At 34.5% G+C, this 19,357-nt stretch overlaps 1 protein-coding gene across 1 annotated transcript in view; it reads left to right on the top strand.

The window, feature by feature from the left end:
• The window catches only part of LOC122755124 (triadin-like), a 326,758-nt gene that overhangs the window by 205,727 nt on the left and 101,674 nt on the right, over positions 1 to 19,357 (top strand). Inside the window, exon 14 of the mRNA XM_044003480.1 lies at positions 5,429 to 5,479. Coding sequence (XP_043859415.1) covers positions 5,429 to 5,479 — 51 coding nt within the window. The remainder of the gene's footprint in view (positions 1 to 5,428; positions 5,480 to 19,357) is intronic.

The raw sequence follows: 19,357 nt of genomic DNA, 5'->3' as shown, positions 1-19,357 counted from the left end.
TTCTTCACAATGGTCTGTCTTTCCTGGTAAACATTTTGCTTCTTTTTGAAAATGTAGGAAATTTCAAAATTGCATTTCATTCCTTTCATATGTGTAATTAACCTTTATTCAAAAAAATCAAAGGAATGTTATTATATGTTACAATATTCTAAAGGGTATAAACCACGATTTCTAAAAAGTATAGATTATTTTTAAAGGCCTCTGGCTATCATGCTGTGTTCAGAATCTGAATGCAGCAGTTTTGCTTGCTAAAATTCTATTTATTGTTGCCATCATCTACAAAGCTCTTCTATTGGATTCCATTGTATTTCTCTCATGTAATACTTCTATTAGGAAGTAACAATGTTTTATATATATATATATATATATATCCAGCTCTTTTGCAGTCCCCCTATATACCTCCATTGAAACTCATGCCAGAGTAATTTGCTATAATTTTCAAATACAAATACATAATTGTAATTCCACATCTTCAGGCATGTTCTCCTGTTGTATCAGTTCCAGCCCAGAATGAATTAAGCACTTGAGGACATTCTGTTATGTCAGGCTTATAACAGCCACTTTCTCCAGAAAGATGGGGACTCTAAAGGACAAAAACTTAAAAGAACCAGACAAACATCACCTACTGTCAGCAGTGTCACTGGAACTCTTGCCTCATTTATCATTTCCCCAATACCTAATCTACCTAATTCTACATTATATTTATTGTCTAAGCTGAGGACTGAGGAAGTAACCTCTAGCAAGCTCACATGGCATAAAAGAATTTGCCGGTGACCTGCCTATTATTTAGTTTTGGGTATTTATGTTTCTGTCAAGGCAATGCAAATAATCTCTATGCTTAAAGTTTAGCTAGGACTCCCTTCTAGAAGAAAAGGAAAAAAGTCTAGAGAATAAATTTCCACTTTCCAGGTTACCATGATAACGAAACTCTTCCTTGAAACAATGATAAGAAAAGGTTCAAGGTAAAAAGAAGAAAGAAAGTGATCTAAGGAGGCAGATCAATGAATGTATGAATGAAAAGGCATTAGTTAAGTGTTTAAGACAGGTAGGTTAGCTCAGTAGATGGCATGTCAGACCTGGAATCAAGATGATTTCTCTTCCTGAGTTCAAATCTGTCCCCAGACACTTTCTAGCTGTGTGACTCTGGGCCTTAAGTCACTTAAGCCTGTTTGCCTCAATTTCCTCATGTGTAAAATGAGCAGGAGAAAGAAATAGCAAGCCACTCCAGTATTTTTGCAAAAAAAAAAAAAAAAAAGCAAAAACCACCAAATATAGCCACAAAGAGTTGAACATGACTGAAAAACGATTGAACATATGAAAAAAGTACCTAATGGATGCCAGGCTCCTAATACAAACACAAGAAGTGAAACAATCCCAATAACTAATCCCAATCCATTGTATAAAAATTGCTTTTTTCCTGCAAAAGAATGTTCCTGGTGCTAGATATGGAGAAAGAAATAGTTAATAGGGAGAATAAATCTAAGTATGGAGATGGTGAGAGATCACCTTAGTGTCCTTAAAAAACTCAGGTCACCAAACATTGATGAACTCTAATCCATGACATCAAAAGAATTTTTGGATATAATCACTGAGCCCACTGCCATTAATCATTAAAAGAGACTATAAAAAGAAATGCACTTTGGGATTAAATAAGTGAAAATATCTAGAGCTTCAGAAAATGTAGTTGAATTTTTAAACTATGAAATAGGGACCATTACCTGGATTCCTGTCAAAATAGAGGAATATTTTATGAATATCAAGAAAAAGCTGTATCCAAAAAGAGCAAGCATATGTTTTGTGTTGTGATGTTTAATATTTTAATTAATGACTTGATTGAACATGTAAATGGAATGCTTTTAAAATTTGCCATTGAAATCTTGGAGGGTAACTAAAATATTTGATGACTATCAGGATGCAAGAAAGATCTCAACAGGCTAAAATGTTAAGCCAGTAAAATAAGTGAAAATAGGTCAAAAAATATCAAGGTCTACAGGGTTTCCAAAATCAATTTCACACACACTAGATGGGGAAAAGTGATTTACCATCCCACTTCCTGTGGAAAAAAAAAGATGTTTTATTCATTTATTCATTCTTTTTGTTTGTTTTAGTGTACTTAAAAGGCCAGTAGTAGTCAACCAAGTGATATGACAGCAAAAGTTAGCAATTATGTTAGGAAAGGCAAAGCTTCAGACCACAGAATTAGGACAATAATAATCTCACTGTATTATGCCTTGGTGAAACAACACCTGAAGTAGTAGCTTCTATTTTAGGCATCACTTTGTAGCTGTGTAAGTTGTGTGCTGACCATGCCCACACATTAACGTGTTATCCATATAGGATGTCTAAATAAACACAGACAGCTCCAAGGGAGAGATTAATAGACATCTCTGGAATCCTGTTCACTCCTCTCTAGGGAAAATTGTAATTTTTGCCTGGAAGGGAACAGGATAGACTACAAGGCTGGCTACTCTGTTCTCCCCGAGAGAGGGATACTGGACTAGAATTATATCTATATGCCATCTGCTCCCTAATACTGATGGTCTAGGGACATGATCTGGGCTAAAAAATACATTTCCCTAGTTATTATCCATTAAAGGAGAATATTACCCCAAATTTATATGCTATAGCTTTGCCCTTCATAGCAAATGCAGGTTATAAAGAAAACCATCACAAATATTAAACTGTAAAATAAAATCCATTTATTCAATCATATAGCAAATAGAAATTGGAAACTTCTATAGATGAGAATTTCCCAGAAAATAATAAGCTCTCTATTTGGGATTAAATATATCTAATCTCAAGTTGAGAGAGTAGACTTTATTTCTTTTATCTTTTTCTTTTTTTTTCTTTTTGCCTTTTTTTTATTATTTTGGTAAAGCAATGAGGGTTAAGTGACTTTCCCAGGGTCACACAAGTGTCAAATGCCTGAGGCCACATTTGAACTCAGGTCCACTGTACCATCTAGCTGCCCCGAGAGTAGAATTTATTTCAACCAAAAGCAAGTTGATAACTAAAGGGATAATAAGGACCCTCTTTCTTCTACATATATTCATTTTCCAAAGTTTGTCTTTCTTTACATATCTGGAGTTGGTCCTCAGGAACCTCATTTCTCTCTCTCTTTCTCTCTCTCTCTCTCTCTCTCTCTCTCTCTCTCTCTCTCTCTCTCTTCCTTTCCACTTTTTTCTCCCTCTTTCTCTCTTAGAGAAGGAATATGTCACCTCTCCAAAACTTGTCTGAATAACCATGTATAGCTATTGTCATGGAAGAGGTTCTTGGTCATGTAGTCTTTATTTCTTAAATTTTTATATCTCTATATAAACTTCAAAATTCTTTTTGCTAAATTTTCAGATGATGCTAAAACTATTTATCCTTGAACACAATACTCCTCTTCAGAAATCAAAATATGCATTTCCCTACTTGACATCATAGATACTCCTTTTCACAATCTCAGTGTTCTTTTGGTTTCCTCACTCTCCCTCACCCCACTCATCCTACTAGTCATCCAACATTGTTATTGCTATTTCCACACTTCCTCATTCATCACAAAGCTCCTGACTATGGGCACAACTGCCATCTTAGCTCAGGCCCTCATTTCCTCTCAAATGGACTTTGCTGGATCTTCACTGAGGCAGTGACCACTAACCTAGGATGTCCTTCAAGTCTCTGTTATGACTCTTTTTTTCTTACTCTATAACATTTCAGTTGGTGATATCATCAGCAAAAAATGGATTCAATTATCTCTGTGTAGAGGACGTAAAGACTTCTCTATATATTACTACGCTGTTTCCACAGCTTGGCAAATATAGTAGGGGGCAGTCCCTTTATTTTATTTATTTATTTTTGTGGGGCAATGAGGGTTAAGTGACTTGCCCAGGGTCACACAGCTAGTAAAGTGTCAAGTGTCTGAGGCAGATTTGAACTCAGTTACTCCTGAATCCAGTGCTTTATCCACTGAACCACCTAGCTGCCCATATATATATATATATATATATATATATATATATATATATACACACACACATATATACATATATACACACACATACATACATGTATATGTGTATATATATAGACACACATATATACATATATGTATATATATTTTTTAAGTACCTACTATTTGCTAGTTTTTATGCTAAACACTATACAAATATGCTGGGGATGCAAATTCATAATGGAGAAAAAAAATTCCTGCCTTCAAGGAGTTTACAATCTAATGGAGGAAAACAAAACACAACAGGAAGCTTAAAAAGTGGGAAGGACTTCCCAGTGAGGGGGAATATGGAAAAGTCCAAAGAAGTCCATAAAGAGTACAGAGCAGGAATTGAAGGAATTAAAGAATTAAAGAGATTGTTAATTTAGGGCCTCCTACTTAAATGGAGACTTTGAAGTACATGACTCTACCCTTCAATCAAAGTAGGTCCTTAATACAGACTTTTTAATTGACTTGACTTGAACTATTGCAATAGCCTCCTAATAGTTCTTTCTGCCTCAAGTTCTTTCTACTTCTAATCAATTTCCCCATTTAACTGCTTAAGTGATTTTCTTAAGAAGAAGGTCTGACATGTTACTACCCTATTTAATAAATTTTAGTAGCTCCCTATTGCCTCTGGGACTGAATATTCACTTCTGATTGGCATTTAAAGCTTGCTACAACCTGGCCACAATCTACCCTTACAGCTTCATTATGAAGTACTCTCCTTCTTGTATGCTACAACCTAGCAAATCCATCCTTGCTCCTTCTCATATATAATACTCAATAATTTCCCATCTCTATGCTTTTGCACTGGCTAGCTTTCATGACTGGAATTTATTCTTACTTTCATCTCCAGAATTCCTTGGTTCTTCCCACCCCACCTATCATTGTCTTAAAAACTGAAAATAGGGGCAGGTAGGTGACGCAGTAGATAAAGCACCAGCCCTGGATCCAGGAGGACCTGAGTTCAAATCTGACCTCAGACCCTGGGCAAGTCACTTAACTCTCATTGCCCTGCAAAAAACAAACAAACAAACAAAAAAAACCAAACAAACAAACAAAAACAAACCTTGAAAATAACACATTCTGCATATACATATTATCTCTACTTGAAGGAAGGGATTTTTCACGTTTGCCTTTCTATTCTCAGTACCAAGCCTAATCACTGTTATAACATAGGCACTTAATATATAATGAACTAGTATATCATAACATACACATTATTTTGCATACCAACAAAATATAAAATATTCAAAGAATGGCTTTTAAAAATCAGCACTTTATTTTGTCTCATAAGAAAATCCTTTAAATATTTCTTAGTTTTCATTGTTTTTTAACTCTCTCACTAGCTCCATCCATGATACATAATATGTGTATGTATCTATACACACATATATATGTGTGTGTGAACACATGTAATCTTTAGCTTCTAATAAATGTTATTTTTTCCAGAGACTACTAAAGGGAAAGAAGTAAAGGCTGCAACTTTCCTAAAAGACAAAGGTAATGGTATATAATGAATTATGAAACCAAACTGACTATTCTATTGAATGGCCAAATTCTTCACTAAGGTATTTTATCATTTCTTCCTTCATATATTACATTGTATCCTATCCTATCCTAGCTTTTCTATTCTTTTTATTCTATTCTATTACTTTGTATCTTATAACCTTAGTCATTATGTACCCTTGTATGTTTTAAGTAAAATAAAGAGTAGAATTCATATTGTCATATTCCAAACTATAGCAAAAAACCGCTGAGAAAGAAAAAAAAACATGCTTTTTTCCCCCTAAACTTTAAGATATTCAAAATTTTTTTGAAATATTTTCCTCTCCTATGACTACAAAGGTATTAGAATCCTTTCATAGGATTATAAGGCTGGGATGGACCGTAAAGATGAAAATTTTCAGTGCTCTCATTATAGGAAAGTAACTTGTAGCAGGATATAAAGTAAATCCACATGAATAATCAGCATTCCTATATTTTACAAAAAGTTGCAAGAAGAAATAATAAGAGATACCCTATTTAAAATAACTTTACACAGTACAAAATACCTGGGAGTATACTTGACAAAACAAACCCAGGACCTAGATGAACAAAATTATAAAAAAAAACCCACAACTTTTTTTGTATAAAAATAAAGTCAGATTTTGATATTTAGAGAAATATTAATTGCTCATGGATAGGCAAGGACAATTTTACCTGAACTAATTTACATATTAAATGCAAACCCCATTAAATTACTAAAATTATTATACTGCCTTGGAAAAAATAATAACAATGTTCATCTGGATGAACAAAAAGTCTAGAATATCAAAGGAACTAATGAAAAATGTTAAAAAAAAAAAGGAGGTTTAGCAGTGCCAGAGCTTAAACTATTTTATAAGGCAGTAATTACCAAAACTATCTTGAACTGGCTAACAGATAGGTAGATCAATGGAACAGAGTAAACATAGAATTTATAGTAACACACAAATATAGCAACCTTGTATTTGACAAGTGTAAATACTTAAGTTTTGGGGAAAATAATTCATTTTTTGATAACAATTATTGAGAAATTTGGAGAGCAGTCTGGCAGAAATTGGGCATAGACAACTATCTTACACCATTGAAAAGATCAGGTTTCATGGATACATGACCCAAATATGAAGAGGAATACTACAAGAAAATTTGAAGATATTGTAAGATATTAGCTATCTTATGGATAGATAAATAATTTATGAATGGACAAGAGACAGAGAGAAGTGAGATGTAAAATGGAGAGTTTTGATTACATTAAATTAAAAAAGTTTTTGTATAAATAATATAAATGTAGCCAAGATCAGAAAAAAAGCAGAAAACTGAGAAAAAAGTTTATAAATAGTTTGTCAAATAAAGGCCTCATATCTCAGATAAATAAAGAATTTTGTCAAACCTATACAAATATTAGTAATTCCCTAATTGATAGACAAAGGATATGAACAGGCAGTTTTCTAATGAAGAAATCAAAAGAGTTCATAATTATATGAAAAAATTCTCTAGATAATTATTAGAGAAATGCAAATTTAAAAAACTTTAAAAATCTTTTTACAGCTATCAGATTGACTAAAATGATTGAAGGGGGAATTGATGAATATTGCAGAAGATGTAGAACAATTGGGACACATTCATTGTTGGTGGAACTATGAAGTGATTCAACCATTTTGGAAAACCTTCTGGAATTCTGCCCCAAGAGTTATAAAACTGCCTATAGCCTTTGACCTAATGATACCATTAATAGGTCTGTTTCCCAAGATGATTACCAAAAAAAAAAGGAAAAACAACCTATATCTTTTAAAATATTTATAGCAACTGTCTTTGTGGTGGCAAAGAACTGAAAATTGCAAGAATAGCTTTCAATGGGGAATAGCTGAACATGTACATATAATCATGATGGAATACTACTGTGGTATAAGAAGTGATGAACTTGATGATTTTATTGTTCAAAATGTTTAGGGGGCAGCTACATGGTACAGTAGATAAGGCACCAGCCCTGGATTCAGGAGAACCTAAGTTCAAATTTGGCCTCAGACACTTGACACTTACTAGCTGTGTGACCCTGGGCAAGTCACTTAACTGTCATTGCCCTGCCAAAAAAATTGATAGACATGCACAAAATAATGAAAAGCAAAATGAACAGAACCAAGTTAAGGTTGTATATGTTAATAGCAATATTAAAAAAAAAACAATTGTAAGAAATTAAGTAATTTTGACTGTTATAAATACTTAAATTAACTACAATCTATGAAGGAAGACATCTAGAGAAAGAACTAATGAATAGATATTTTATATATACATATGTGAATGATTACATATACATGTGTATATGTACATATGTACACATATTCTCATATATATGCAAATATATATATAATATTTTTGTCTAGTGGTACCCATCTCTAGACAGGGGGCATAACTTTATTATGTATTTAAAAGGAATACCAAGGTCTACATAATAGATTTGCAGTTTCATGTGCAATCATCCTTTTTTCCTGGTCTACTATGTTATGAAATGCTTGCTTAATTTCTTAAGTTCAGAATAAATAAACATATATGTATAAATAAACATATTGAACAGTCCAGATTTTAAAAAAGAAAGAAAGAAACTTGCCCAGCTAATTTACAATGACAGACAAGCAAGATTCCAAATGAGGCCTTCCTACTCTAGCCCATTTGCTGCTTCCACTGATTCCTATTTAAATTGTGCTTCATTATTAGATGGTATGTAATGGGTTAAACCTTGTCCCTTAAAACATAAATATGCAAGTAAAATCCTGGTGTATCAGGTAGTATGTAATCAATCAAACAGATTTTTACTGACTACTCAGGGCTGTGCAAAGCACAATATTATGTGCATTAGTCCTTTACCTAGGCACCGCATAATGCAGTTTTTCCATTTCATTAACTCAACATAGTGAGTAGTTAACCAAATCAGCCTTAATAAAATTGCTAATTCAAGTTCATTTCTTTATAGTTTCTATGGCCCATATCATATAAAGCATGTTTCAGTGGTTTAAACTGTAGAAATATGGCCTGGATTGGTATAAATGTAAGATTACTATTAGGGACAAAAGAGATCATGTACATAAACCACTTTTCCAAATGTGAAGCACTATATCAATTCCATCTCATTATTACAATTTACAATAATCTTCTTTTCCTCCTTTTTGATGGAGTTCAGATAGCAATGATTCTCTGCTAGGTCAATATCCTGCTATTATGATTTTATGCTTAACATATAACAGACTCTTGTACATAAACATAAAGGAATATTTTTGTAACAATTATATAAAATATTGATATGCAAGTGTGCTTTCTGTAACTTACTAAAAGAATCTTCAGGACAAATCTCATAGCAGTTAAACAATGGAGATGTAATTAGCATTTTTAAAATATATTATAGAAGTGTTTTTATTATATTACATGTAGATTAGAGATTATAAAGATTTAGTAGGACAATCTCTTTTAAAATGCCCATGTTTTGTGGATTAATATTTTATCTTGATAATTTCGAGATGTAGATTCATCTGTGATTACCTTCCAGTTTCTGTACAGCTAGTACTTTTTTAATACTCAGTGATATTTTGAGGTGAGTATTTGAAGTATAGGCATTTACCTTATGTTTAGTGAGTTTCTGATCATAATTCTGGCTACCAAGTGATGGGTGCACATTGAATGTTGATACACTTTGAACAATTGCCCTATATACAAGCTACTTAAGGATATTCTATAAATAATATCTGGTGGCTATGACCTGCTCCTAAAATGCCATCACAAACTGCCCCATTTCTACAAAGAACCCAATATGATTAAATTATTTGTTGGACAACTTTTTATCAACATAGTTTAAGTTCATTTAGATATCACCCATTATGAGATTTTTAATTCTTCTCTGGAACCAGCCAATTAATGGGCTCCATACCACAGTCACATCCTTTTGTAACATTTGAGAAAAGCCGTGTCATGTGTCTACTGCCAATTTTTTACTACTGCTTGATGAAGTGATGTCTATTTTTTCAAAAAGTTTTTATATAAGTACATTTAAACCATTTACCATGCATTATGAGAATATCTGCCTATCCTTTTCCTCTTTTTTGATGATAAATGCTCATCTTTCTATATAGCTGTTTTAGTGTGACTGTTTCATGCTTCATTAATATTTTACTACATAGGATATCATTTGTTAGTATACTTTTCTCCTATCTTGTTGATCATTTTTAATTTCCAAAAGTGTGTTGAGTTTATATAATAATTATTAATTATATGATAATTATCCAAAATTATATTTTAATGATAGTGATAGGAATAGAGAATGGACTAGTGATTTTACTATTATTAGTACCTACTGCAGGTCAGCATCTTCAAGTTTAGGAGAGTTTTCTAGAGCACTAATAGGTTAAATGTCTTTTCCATGGTAACATAGGCAGTATAAATGGTGCAGTAAATACAGCACCAGCCCTGGAGTCAGGAGGACCTTGGTTCAAATCCATCCTGAGACACTTGATACTTAGTAGCCATGTGACCCTGGGATAGTCACTTACCCCTGATTTCCTCAAACATCCAGGGCTGTCTCCAGTTATCCTGGTGTATATCTTGCCACTGGATTCAAATGGCTCCAGAGGAGATAGTGAGGCTGGTGACTTTGCACAGACCTCCCTCACTTATATCCAAATCCCTGCAAGTCATGACATCACCTCCTAATGTCATGTTCCTCTTTGAAAATAAAGGACAAACAACAACAACATTAACAACAAATATATAATAGGCAGTACTTGAACTGAGGTGTTTCATGCTTTGAGGTCAGCTTTCTATCCATTACTCGATGCTTTGATAATAATAACTATTATTTTGATTCACAAAAGAGGTTGTAGATCTATAATAATAAACAGAATCAACAAGAAATGCTATAGAGAAAAGAATGTGAACAAGATATTAAAGTTATTAAGAAATTTGAGCAAAAACCCTTGGAAATTAGTAGATGATAGCAACAATCATGGGGAACAATTGGTAAAATCATAACACATGGACTTTTCTGGACACAATACTTCTATGAATACATTTTAAGATCCCATAAGGCTTTTTTTGTTTGCCATATAACACTATTGCCTCATATTGGGTTTGTAATTAAGACCAGTTATTTCATAGACTGCTGTCTATCTATGATAATCATCCTATATGTCTGCCACTAGTTTTTTAATCTGATGTACCATGTGGGAAAATACTATGTCTCTTAGTGTCTCAGGAGGATTTCATAGTAAAGACTGAACTGTTGTCCTAGTCACAAAGGAAATTTCATTTTTCACTAAATACAATAAAAATATTTCTTCAACTACAAATATTCATGTGTCAGAGGAAGGAGAGAGGAAGATTAGTAATAGGGAGGCTGTGAAAAGTGTTGGTCAATAAAAGTAGTAGGCGGTATGATACAAGTTACTTGGGAGAGTAGCCTTTGTCCTGTATAGTAGTGTAGGTTCTTATATGAAAAAAATATGCACCCTTGAGTAGGTTTATCTTCTTATTTTGTAATTAAATAAAACATATTTAATGATACTTTAGGGCATAAAAGGATCTTTCCTACATCCTGGTTATCTCTGAAATAATATTTTTTTTAAAAAAAAAGAATTAATTCTGCTTGACTTCTAATGCTGAAATACCTAAATTTTGTGAAGGAAATTCATCACAATATCTGAACTACCCTTCCTCTTAGCCCTGAATTTCTCATGTATTTGCATTCTAGCAGTTAGTAATACAGATAATCTCAGGTCACGGTAAATTTGCCTTATATTTAAACAGGCTGGAATTCTCCATGTTAAGAATTCTTACAATGAGTGAAATGTCCCATAGGTAAACATGTTGCTAGTTTCATTACGCAGTGGTTGAATTAGAGTGGAAACTAATTACATTCTTCTGTATTTACTTAGGCACTAACCTATTTCCTGTGAATTCTTGATTTTCCCTAACATTATATGAATATTGATTAACCTTTACTTGTTTGGTTAAATAACACTCAAAGCTGAAATGGTTAAATTGCTATTAGAAGAAATCTGATCCTTAGGCCATGGTGAAATTACATTGCTAATCTAATATGATCCATTCAAAGGTGAACACCTTGGGGCGGCTAGGTGGCGCAGTGGATAAAGCACCGGCCCTGGATTCAGGAGTACCTGAGTTCAAATCTGGCCTCAGACACTTGACACTTACTAGCTGTGTGACCCTGGGCAAGTCACTTAACCCCCATTGCCCTGCAAAAAACAACAACAAAAAAAACAAACAAACAAAGGTGAACACCAAAAAAGAAAGACCTATTTCACAAATATTTATTCACATGGATATATACTATGCAGCTAAAGATTTTAACAGAAATGAAACCATTATTAAGCTCAAGTTGCTTCTAGAAAAATATTCTTAGTTATGTACATATCAGGAACATTTGTTATTGGTCCATTATTTTTTTTTTTCTGTATCTACGTGACAGACAGGATCTGAACTAAGTAGTCAGCACAGGCATTTTAACTGATTCATATGTGTTCAAAGTACATTACAGTAGTTCTATTTATTCCCCTACTTTGACCTGTAAAATAGTTTCCCATTTCCTGTCCAAGCAGAAAGTGTACATGACCTCCTACCCCCCATAGACACACACACACACACACACACACACACACACACAACTATGCATGAACAGGATATGGGGCAAGTATATGATCTATGCCTTATATACACTTATGTCTAACTTCCCCACCCCACTCCCTACTCTACACACACCTTTCCAAACCTCAGGAAGCTTTTGCTTGCTATATGCCTATGAACATGGTTCAATGACTTTATCTCTTAGCAGGGGTTCCCATTTCACAAAGCAAGTAAGTTCCTACACTCTCGGTGATCAGAGAAGAGTTTTCACTTGCCCATTCCCTGAGCAGAGATTATTTTTGAAATACCATGTTTGAAACTTTCCTATATATTACTTAATCATAAATTTTAAAACAGAAAGGAAAAATCCATCCCATTTTCCTTAATTTTGTTCTTTAACTTTGCATTTTTCCTGTTTTCTCCTACACTGATTTAAACTCCAACCCCCCAGTCAAATTTAGTTGACATTAAGAGTGTTATAAGAATGAAGAACTACATAAAGCAAAATGATAGCACTGAGTATTATAATACAGTTGCTATCTTAACTGAAAGATCTACCTGACAATGCCTTGGAGGGCTGATCTGGGTTAGGAAGACCTTGGTTCAAACCATACCTCTGACATAGTCTTGATCTGTGGCCATGTTGTTGTTGTTGTTGTTTGTCATTCATTATTTTATTTATTTATTTATTTATTTTGTGGGGCAATGGGGGTTAAGTGACTTGCCCAGGGTCACACAGCTAGTAAATGTCAAGTGTCTGAGGCCAGATTGAACTCGGGTATTCCTGACTCCAGGGCCGGTGCTTTATCCATTGCGCCACCTAGCTGCACCCCTGTCATTTATTCTTGAAGAGGACCATGCCAGATGTCATGGCTTGCAATGAATTAATTTTTTTACATGAGAAAGGGCTTTGCAAAGTCACCAGTCTCTCTCTTTTGGAACCATCTGGGTCCAGTGGCAAGATATTATCAGGACAACTGGAGATGGCTCTGTATTTTAAGGCAATTGGGGTTAAGTGACTTGTCCTGGATCACACAGTAAGTGTTTGAAGTGAGATTTGAACTCAGGTCCCCCAAACTTCACAGCAAGTGCTTTATCTACTGCATCACCTAGCTGCCTCTATATTTAGGACCAAGTATAACTCAATTTTAGTCAATGATGGGACTGTCTACAACTATGTTCTGCATAAGACAATTCCTTGCAACTATACAATTATAAGCCTGATTATACTAATAAAAATAAATATTTATAATTTTAAAGGTAGAGAGCTATTTTTAAATTACATACAGTATTATGTAATGAAAATGATTGGGGCAGCTAGGTGGCACAGTGGATTAAGCACTACCCCTGGAATCAGGAGGACCTAAGTTCAAATCTAGCCCCAAACCCTTGATATTTACTAGCTTTGTGACCCTGGGCAAGTCACTTAACACTGATTGAATCAAACATCCAGGGCCATCTCCAGCCTTCCTGATGTACATCCTACCACTGGACCCATATGGCTCAAGAGTAGAAAGTGAGGCTGGTAACTTTTCACAGCCCTCCCTCATGTAAGTCCAATTCACTGCAAGTCATGACATCATCCCAATGTCATGGTCCTCTCCAAGAAAAAAGGACAAAACAACAATGGAAATGATTATGGTAGTAACATCCTTGGTTCTTTTTCTTATATAACATGTGCCTTTGATTCCTTCATCTCCCTGGTTAGCCTAATATTGCAATTTAGACACATACTTTCTTTTTGTCTTCACACATAAGTGAATTTAGCAAATCTGCTCGATTATCTGATGCTTTATCACTTTCCTTTGATGTTTGACAGGCCAGGGTTACCTTACAGTGTGGTCCTTTTCTTAGGAAAGTTAAATTTTTAAAAGAAGGTGGGACTTACTCCATTGGAATTTAGTTCTAATCAATTCACCAATGATTTGCCGCATTCATTTGGTTATTGAACTTCTTTTCTTACAGATAATCAGTCATATACCTTTCACTATGATTAGATAAACGCTAAATTAGTAATAATGGCATGAAATTTGCATCTTATTCTAACATTTTGCACCCTTTATCCCATTATATAATCATAGGATAACTGCTCTCATTATGAAGATAATACTGATTGAACCAAAACAGTGTTAAAGCAAAAAAAAAACAAAAAACCACACCATCATTCTGATAATGCTATTCTTTCCACAACTATTATCAAATCTTGTAAATATGCTTATTCTTTATGACTAGAGTATCAACTTCATTTACAAATGACCTTAAGCTATAATTAAACATTTTTCAGAAGACAGATAATCTGTTCTCCAAATACATCTGTGCCATCAGTATTAGTAAACTAAAGCTCTGTATCAACCCTCAAAGGGGGACTTGCCACCACAAATCCTATGCCAAATTATTATTATACCTAAGCTTTCTTAGGAGAGGCTGGCCTCTCATGCCTTGCAAATACTAAAACTTAAACATAATGAAAATCCTATTTGATATGTTGAAACTTTGTTGTTGCTTTTGCTGTTGTTCATCCTTTGTTCTCAAAGAGGACCAATGACCGCTTATCACTCTACCTTTTAAAATTTCATCAGCAGTGTTGACCTGGATAAGCAAAGAAAATCATGAACATTTTGTATTTGGGTGGCATTGAAAGATAATCTAGATGATGCACAATCACAAAGAATTCTTTTTTTCATCAGTGCTTCCAAAATTGGCAGCATAATTATTGTTATATAACAATGGTTACAGTAGAAAAAAACCTGTGATGCAAAACTCAAAAAAAAAAAAAAACCTTTAAAGAGGCATAGTCAAAAGACAGATAATATACTCTCCATGCTCTTTTAGACTTGCTTGTCTAAAAGCAAAAAAGTCAGCCACCAGACCTTTTACCAAATGGTAATTATTCACATTGTATTAAAGAAGATATAGCACCCACATACTTACAATTTTAAAGAGGACTTAGACTCAAATATGTGAAGGGCTCTGATGGTTTATGGGTCTGAAAATTTATAGATATATGTATATGTAATACAAACAAATAATATGTAATATGAAAATGTATATATTATTATGCCACACTTATATGTATATCTATACATACATATATACATGTATACATACACATATATGATACATCCCATGATGCTGAATTCAACTGACTGGATGTAACATTTTGTCAGAAAACTCTAAATCCCCTCACCCTGCTGCTGTGTGAAGTTACTTTCAGTGTCCTTATGTGACTTTAGTGCTTAATTGAACTTCCTTCCTTTAGCAGGATAAGTGGTACCTTACCTAGTATATGCCAATGACGCTGTAAAAAGCCCTTACTAACCGAGCATCCTTAAAATAAACTTGCTGGGCCTTTGCCTTGGCAAATCTAAAATGAAAAGTTAATTTTTTCCCCCTTTTGGTCAAACTGACAGACTCCAGCTAGCAAACATTTATTAAATCCTTTCTTTGTGGATCAAGATACCCTAAAAGGTGGGAGTAGGTGGTGGGATAAAAGCTTTAAATAAGTCCTAGACCATGCCTTTGAGAACTTTATAGACTAGTAGGTGGCAAGACAGACAATATGATAATAATCACTATTATTTCATTATTATCACATCTTATATTATTATCATTACTATTACTATTATTATTAATATAGACTTGTATTTTCATCCTTGTGGAAAACCTTTCCCACTGAAGCAGACTGGCACCTCAACTATAAAATAGTCTTAGAGACTTGCCTTTGTAAACAATAAATTAAATGACTCAACAAGTATGTACTAAAGGAAGTACTAACTACTGTACCCAATGGCCCCTCAAAAGATGTTTATAGTACACAATATTATGTGATACATGAATTAGAGTTACCAAAAAAAAGTGTTACGTGAGATCTGATGGGAAAACTTGTTGCCAACCAGGGATATGGGACACTCCTCCAAATAAATATCTAATTAATATATTTCATTTAATTTACAGCAAAAGAACATTGAGCATAATGTTAGTATTATATACAGGGCTAGTTGCTTAGGGGGAAAAGATAATACAAAATTTTAGTACCTGCTATATGTACTCCACTTTAATAGAGTTAAATGATGTATACCTTATGTTCATTAGGTTCTTTATTGTATACTAAATTTGTCATCCAGTAGAAGAATGAAATAAAGCAAAAGGTAAATTTTATTTATGTAAAACTTTGATCAGTAATTGCATTCGTGTCAGTTGCTATTGTTGAGACTATCATTACTGAAGGCATAGTTAATGGTGAGATGCCCATGCAATACAATTCTCTTCTGTAACAATGGATTTCACCCCAATTTCTGATCAGTTATTATATAGCTGCACACCACTGGTTTCAATGGAATAAAGGGAGGAAAGTACATGGATCAGTGGAACATATCAATACTCCTGGGGAATCAATTTCCACAAAACTCAAGCCAAAGTCTCTAATGACATGATCTTATCTTTTGTCAGCCAATATAGTCAATTCATAAAGAAAGTCCAAATTTGATGAATTCTGAACTTTTCTCGTGTCTTAGGTTTGGAAATTGAAAAGGAAAGAGCACACATATTTAAAGGGGTAGAAATATCCTGGATTACATTAATAAGGACTAACGACCCCTCATTTTACAATTAAGGAAATGGAGACTCAGTTTCAGTTTTACTGAAAGTCACACCAGCAGATAATGACTGTACACTAGGCTGTTTAAGGAACTGGTGAATTCAGTCACTAATTATTACTTTTGACAGAGAACTCAGGGGAACAGAGAAAGACTCTGAAGTCAAGGTAAGGATAATAGAAGACTACTTCAAAAAAGGAAAATGAAGATTCTAAAATTATAAATAGGTGAGCTTAGCTTTCAGGAAATATATTTTTAAAAATCACCAAACATTGTGTATTAACTTAGAGTGCACATAATATTGGATCTTGGATTAAAAATCAATTTATTTTGCTAATGGTAAATTGGTACTTCTCAACATAACATCTTTCCACACCAGAGTGATAGGGCAATTGGTAAGGACAAAATTATGTCTCTATTTGAACTGGACTCTATAAAGGTATTGATTGTGTCACATATAGAATTTTCCTCTGTTTTGAAATATGATGATCACCTATACTATGTTTAGGAGGGTGTCAAAGTCAGATATTTGGCTATGTTGAGGTCACAGAATATAAAAACTAGATTGGACCTGAGAGATCATTTATTCTAATCTCCACATTTTAAAGAAAATAAAGCAATAAATAAACAAGCTTTTTATTTAGTGTCATACATGCCAAGTACTATTTTAGAGCCTGAGCTTACAAAGAAAAGTTAGAAAAAGACCCTGCCTTCAAAGAGCTTACATTGCATCATCGGAGATACCATGTACCTACACAAGTATTTATAGAATAAATAAAAATAAATAGTAGCTTGAGGAGGGAAGACATTAGCATCTGTATCTGGCAGATCAAAAAGGGCTTTAAATAGAGATGGGAAGACTTTAGCTAAATGCAGCAGTAAGGAATTCTACAAGGTGAAGGTGAAAAGCATTAACATTCTGGGAATGAGAAATGATGCAGAGACAAAAGACATAGTATTATTTTTGAAGAACAGCAAGAAAGCCTATTTGGCTGAACCATAGAGTACAAAAAAAGTAGTAATTCACTTCAAATTTGAAACAGAAGAGTTCATATTCAATCCTAGGGACTACAGAGAACCACCAGAGTATAATGAATAGGAGAATGATATGTTCAGAACTGAAGCTGAGGTAGCTGCTTTTAGTATATTTTTGGAGGAAGTATTCAATGAATTGATGCAGCTGCAAGTGCTTATTAAGTGCTTATTGTATGCTACAAATCATAGATACAGTGTTTTTGAAATAGAATAATATCTGCTTACAAAAATCCTATAGTCTACCTAAAGATTGTAGTGGGCAAAGGAAAATTGATGATGAAAAAGCAGAATGCTGTATCCAAAGGAAAATGAGAGTGGAGCTCTATGTGTCCTGAGCCCCAATACTGTGGGCAGGTGGGGCTCGTTAGCCTTGGTAGGCAACCCACCTAGGGGAAGGAAAACCCTGATTTTAAAACTCCGCTGCCTTGCGGCTATACCCATATATGGGAAAGGCTTCAGGAGTTAACCCTGAGGAAAAATTAGGAGTCAGAGTCCCTTAGGCAGTTGGATGTTGGACGTCACATCCCTCTGGCAACTCCTGCGGTGGCACTGGTGCCAAACTGTATTTGTTCTGCCTCTCCTTTGGATCCACCAATGTTGCAGAGAGGGAAAACCTGCTGCATGGGCAATGGCTTGTTTTCCATAGTGATCTGCCCAGGCCAGCACCCTGGAGAGTACACTCCAGCTACTCCTCATGGGGTAGATACAACACGGGATGTGGCAGTTACTGGTTATAAGTCACTCAGGAGCTGTGGCTCCCGTATCGGATTGCACAGCCACACTGTGACCTGTGGCTCTTCAAGGCACTGATCCATGGTCGTCCAAACTGGTGGAGGCCTACTACTACTACTACTAGAAACAGAGACATGTAACAGTACTGGAAGTGTTCTCTGAACACTCTCTCTCTTTGTCTCTCTCTCTCTCTCTCTCTCTCTCTCTCTCTTTCTCTCTCTCTCGTTCCTTATTTCCTGCATGCTTCTGCACATGGTTATATATTGATTTATAATTGCTCCTTAATTGATTAGTATGTTTGCTTGATGGAGGGACAGTTCAATTAGCCCCTGCCTATCTCAATGTCTTGTCATACTGTTTGGTATAAGAACAGAAAATTACATTTTGGTAATCCCTGTGAAGCTTGGGCATCATTCATTACTAGACATTCAATAAATACAAATGTTCCTTCTGGCTGTATTTTAATATCATGAGCAGATAATCATGTTGAGTGGAATTTGGCTGGAGAACCTGACTGCTGATTTAGAGCATGGTTAGGTCAGGTAAAGACAGGAGTCAAGGTACAGATAAACATGAATCAAGACATGTATATAGATGAGGATTAGGAGTTTGTCAAGGCCAGACATGAGGCAAGTGGTTGACATCACATAGGGTCAAATTCAGGAAGCAGAGATTTGACACTGACAAAGGTATCAAGTAAGGGACAGAGTCAATGGTCTCTGGTCCAATGTATTATAGGCTTCTTCATGTAAATATTACTGGGAGACAAGCAACTGGGTTCCCTCCAGGGGCTTTCCTCAAATACCTAGGCATAGGATTTGCTAGACACTATTTGGAACTCCCCACTGGCAAGGCAGGGACTGATTTTCTT

Source organism: Dromiciops gliroides, chromosome 4, assembly GCF_019393635.1.
Source record: "Dromiciops gliroides isolate mDroGli1 chromosome 4, mDroGli1.pri, whole genome shotgun sequence".
In the NCBI taxonomy this organism is placed as follows: domain Eukaryota; kingdom Metazoa; phylum Chordata; class Mammalia; order Microbiotheria; family Microbiotheriidae; genus Dromiciops; species Dromiciops gliroides.
This window is presented reverse-complemented; position numbering and strand designations above follow the sequence as displayed.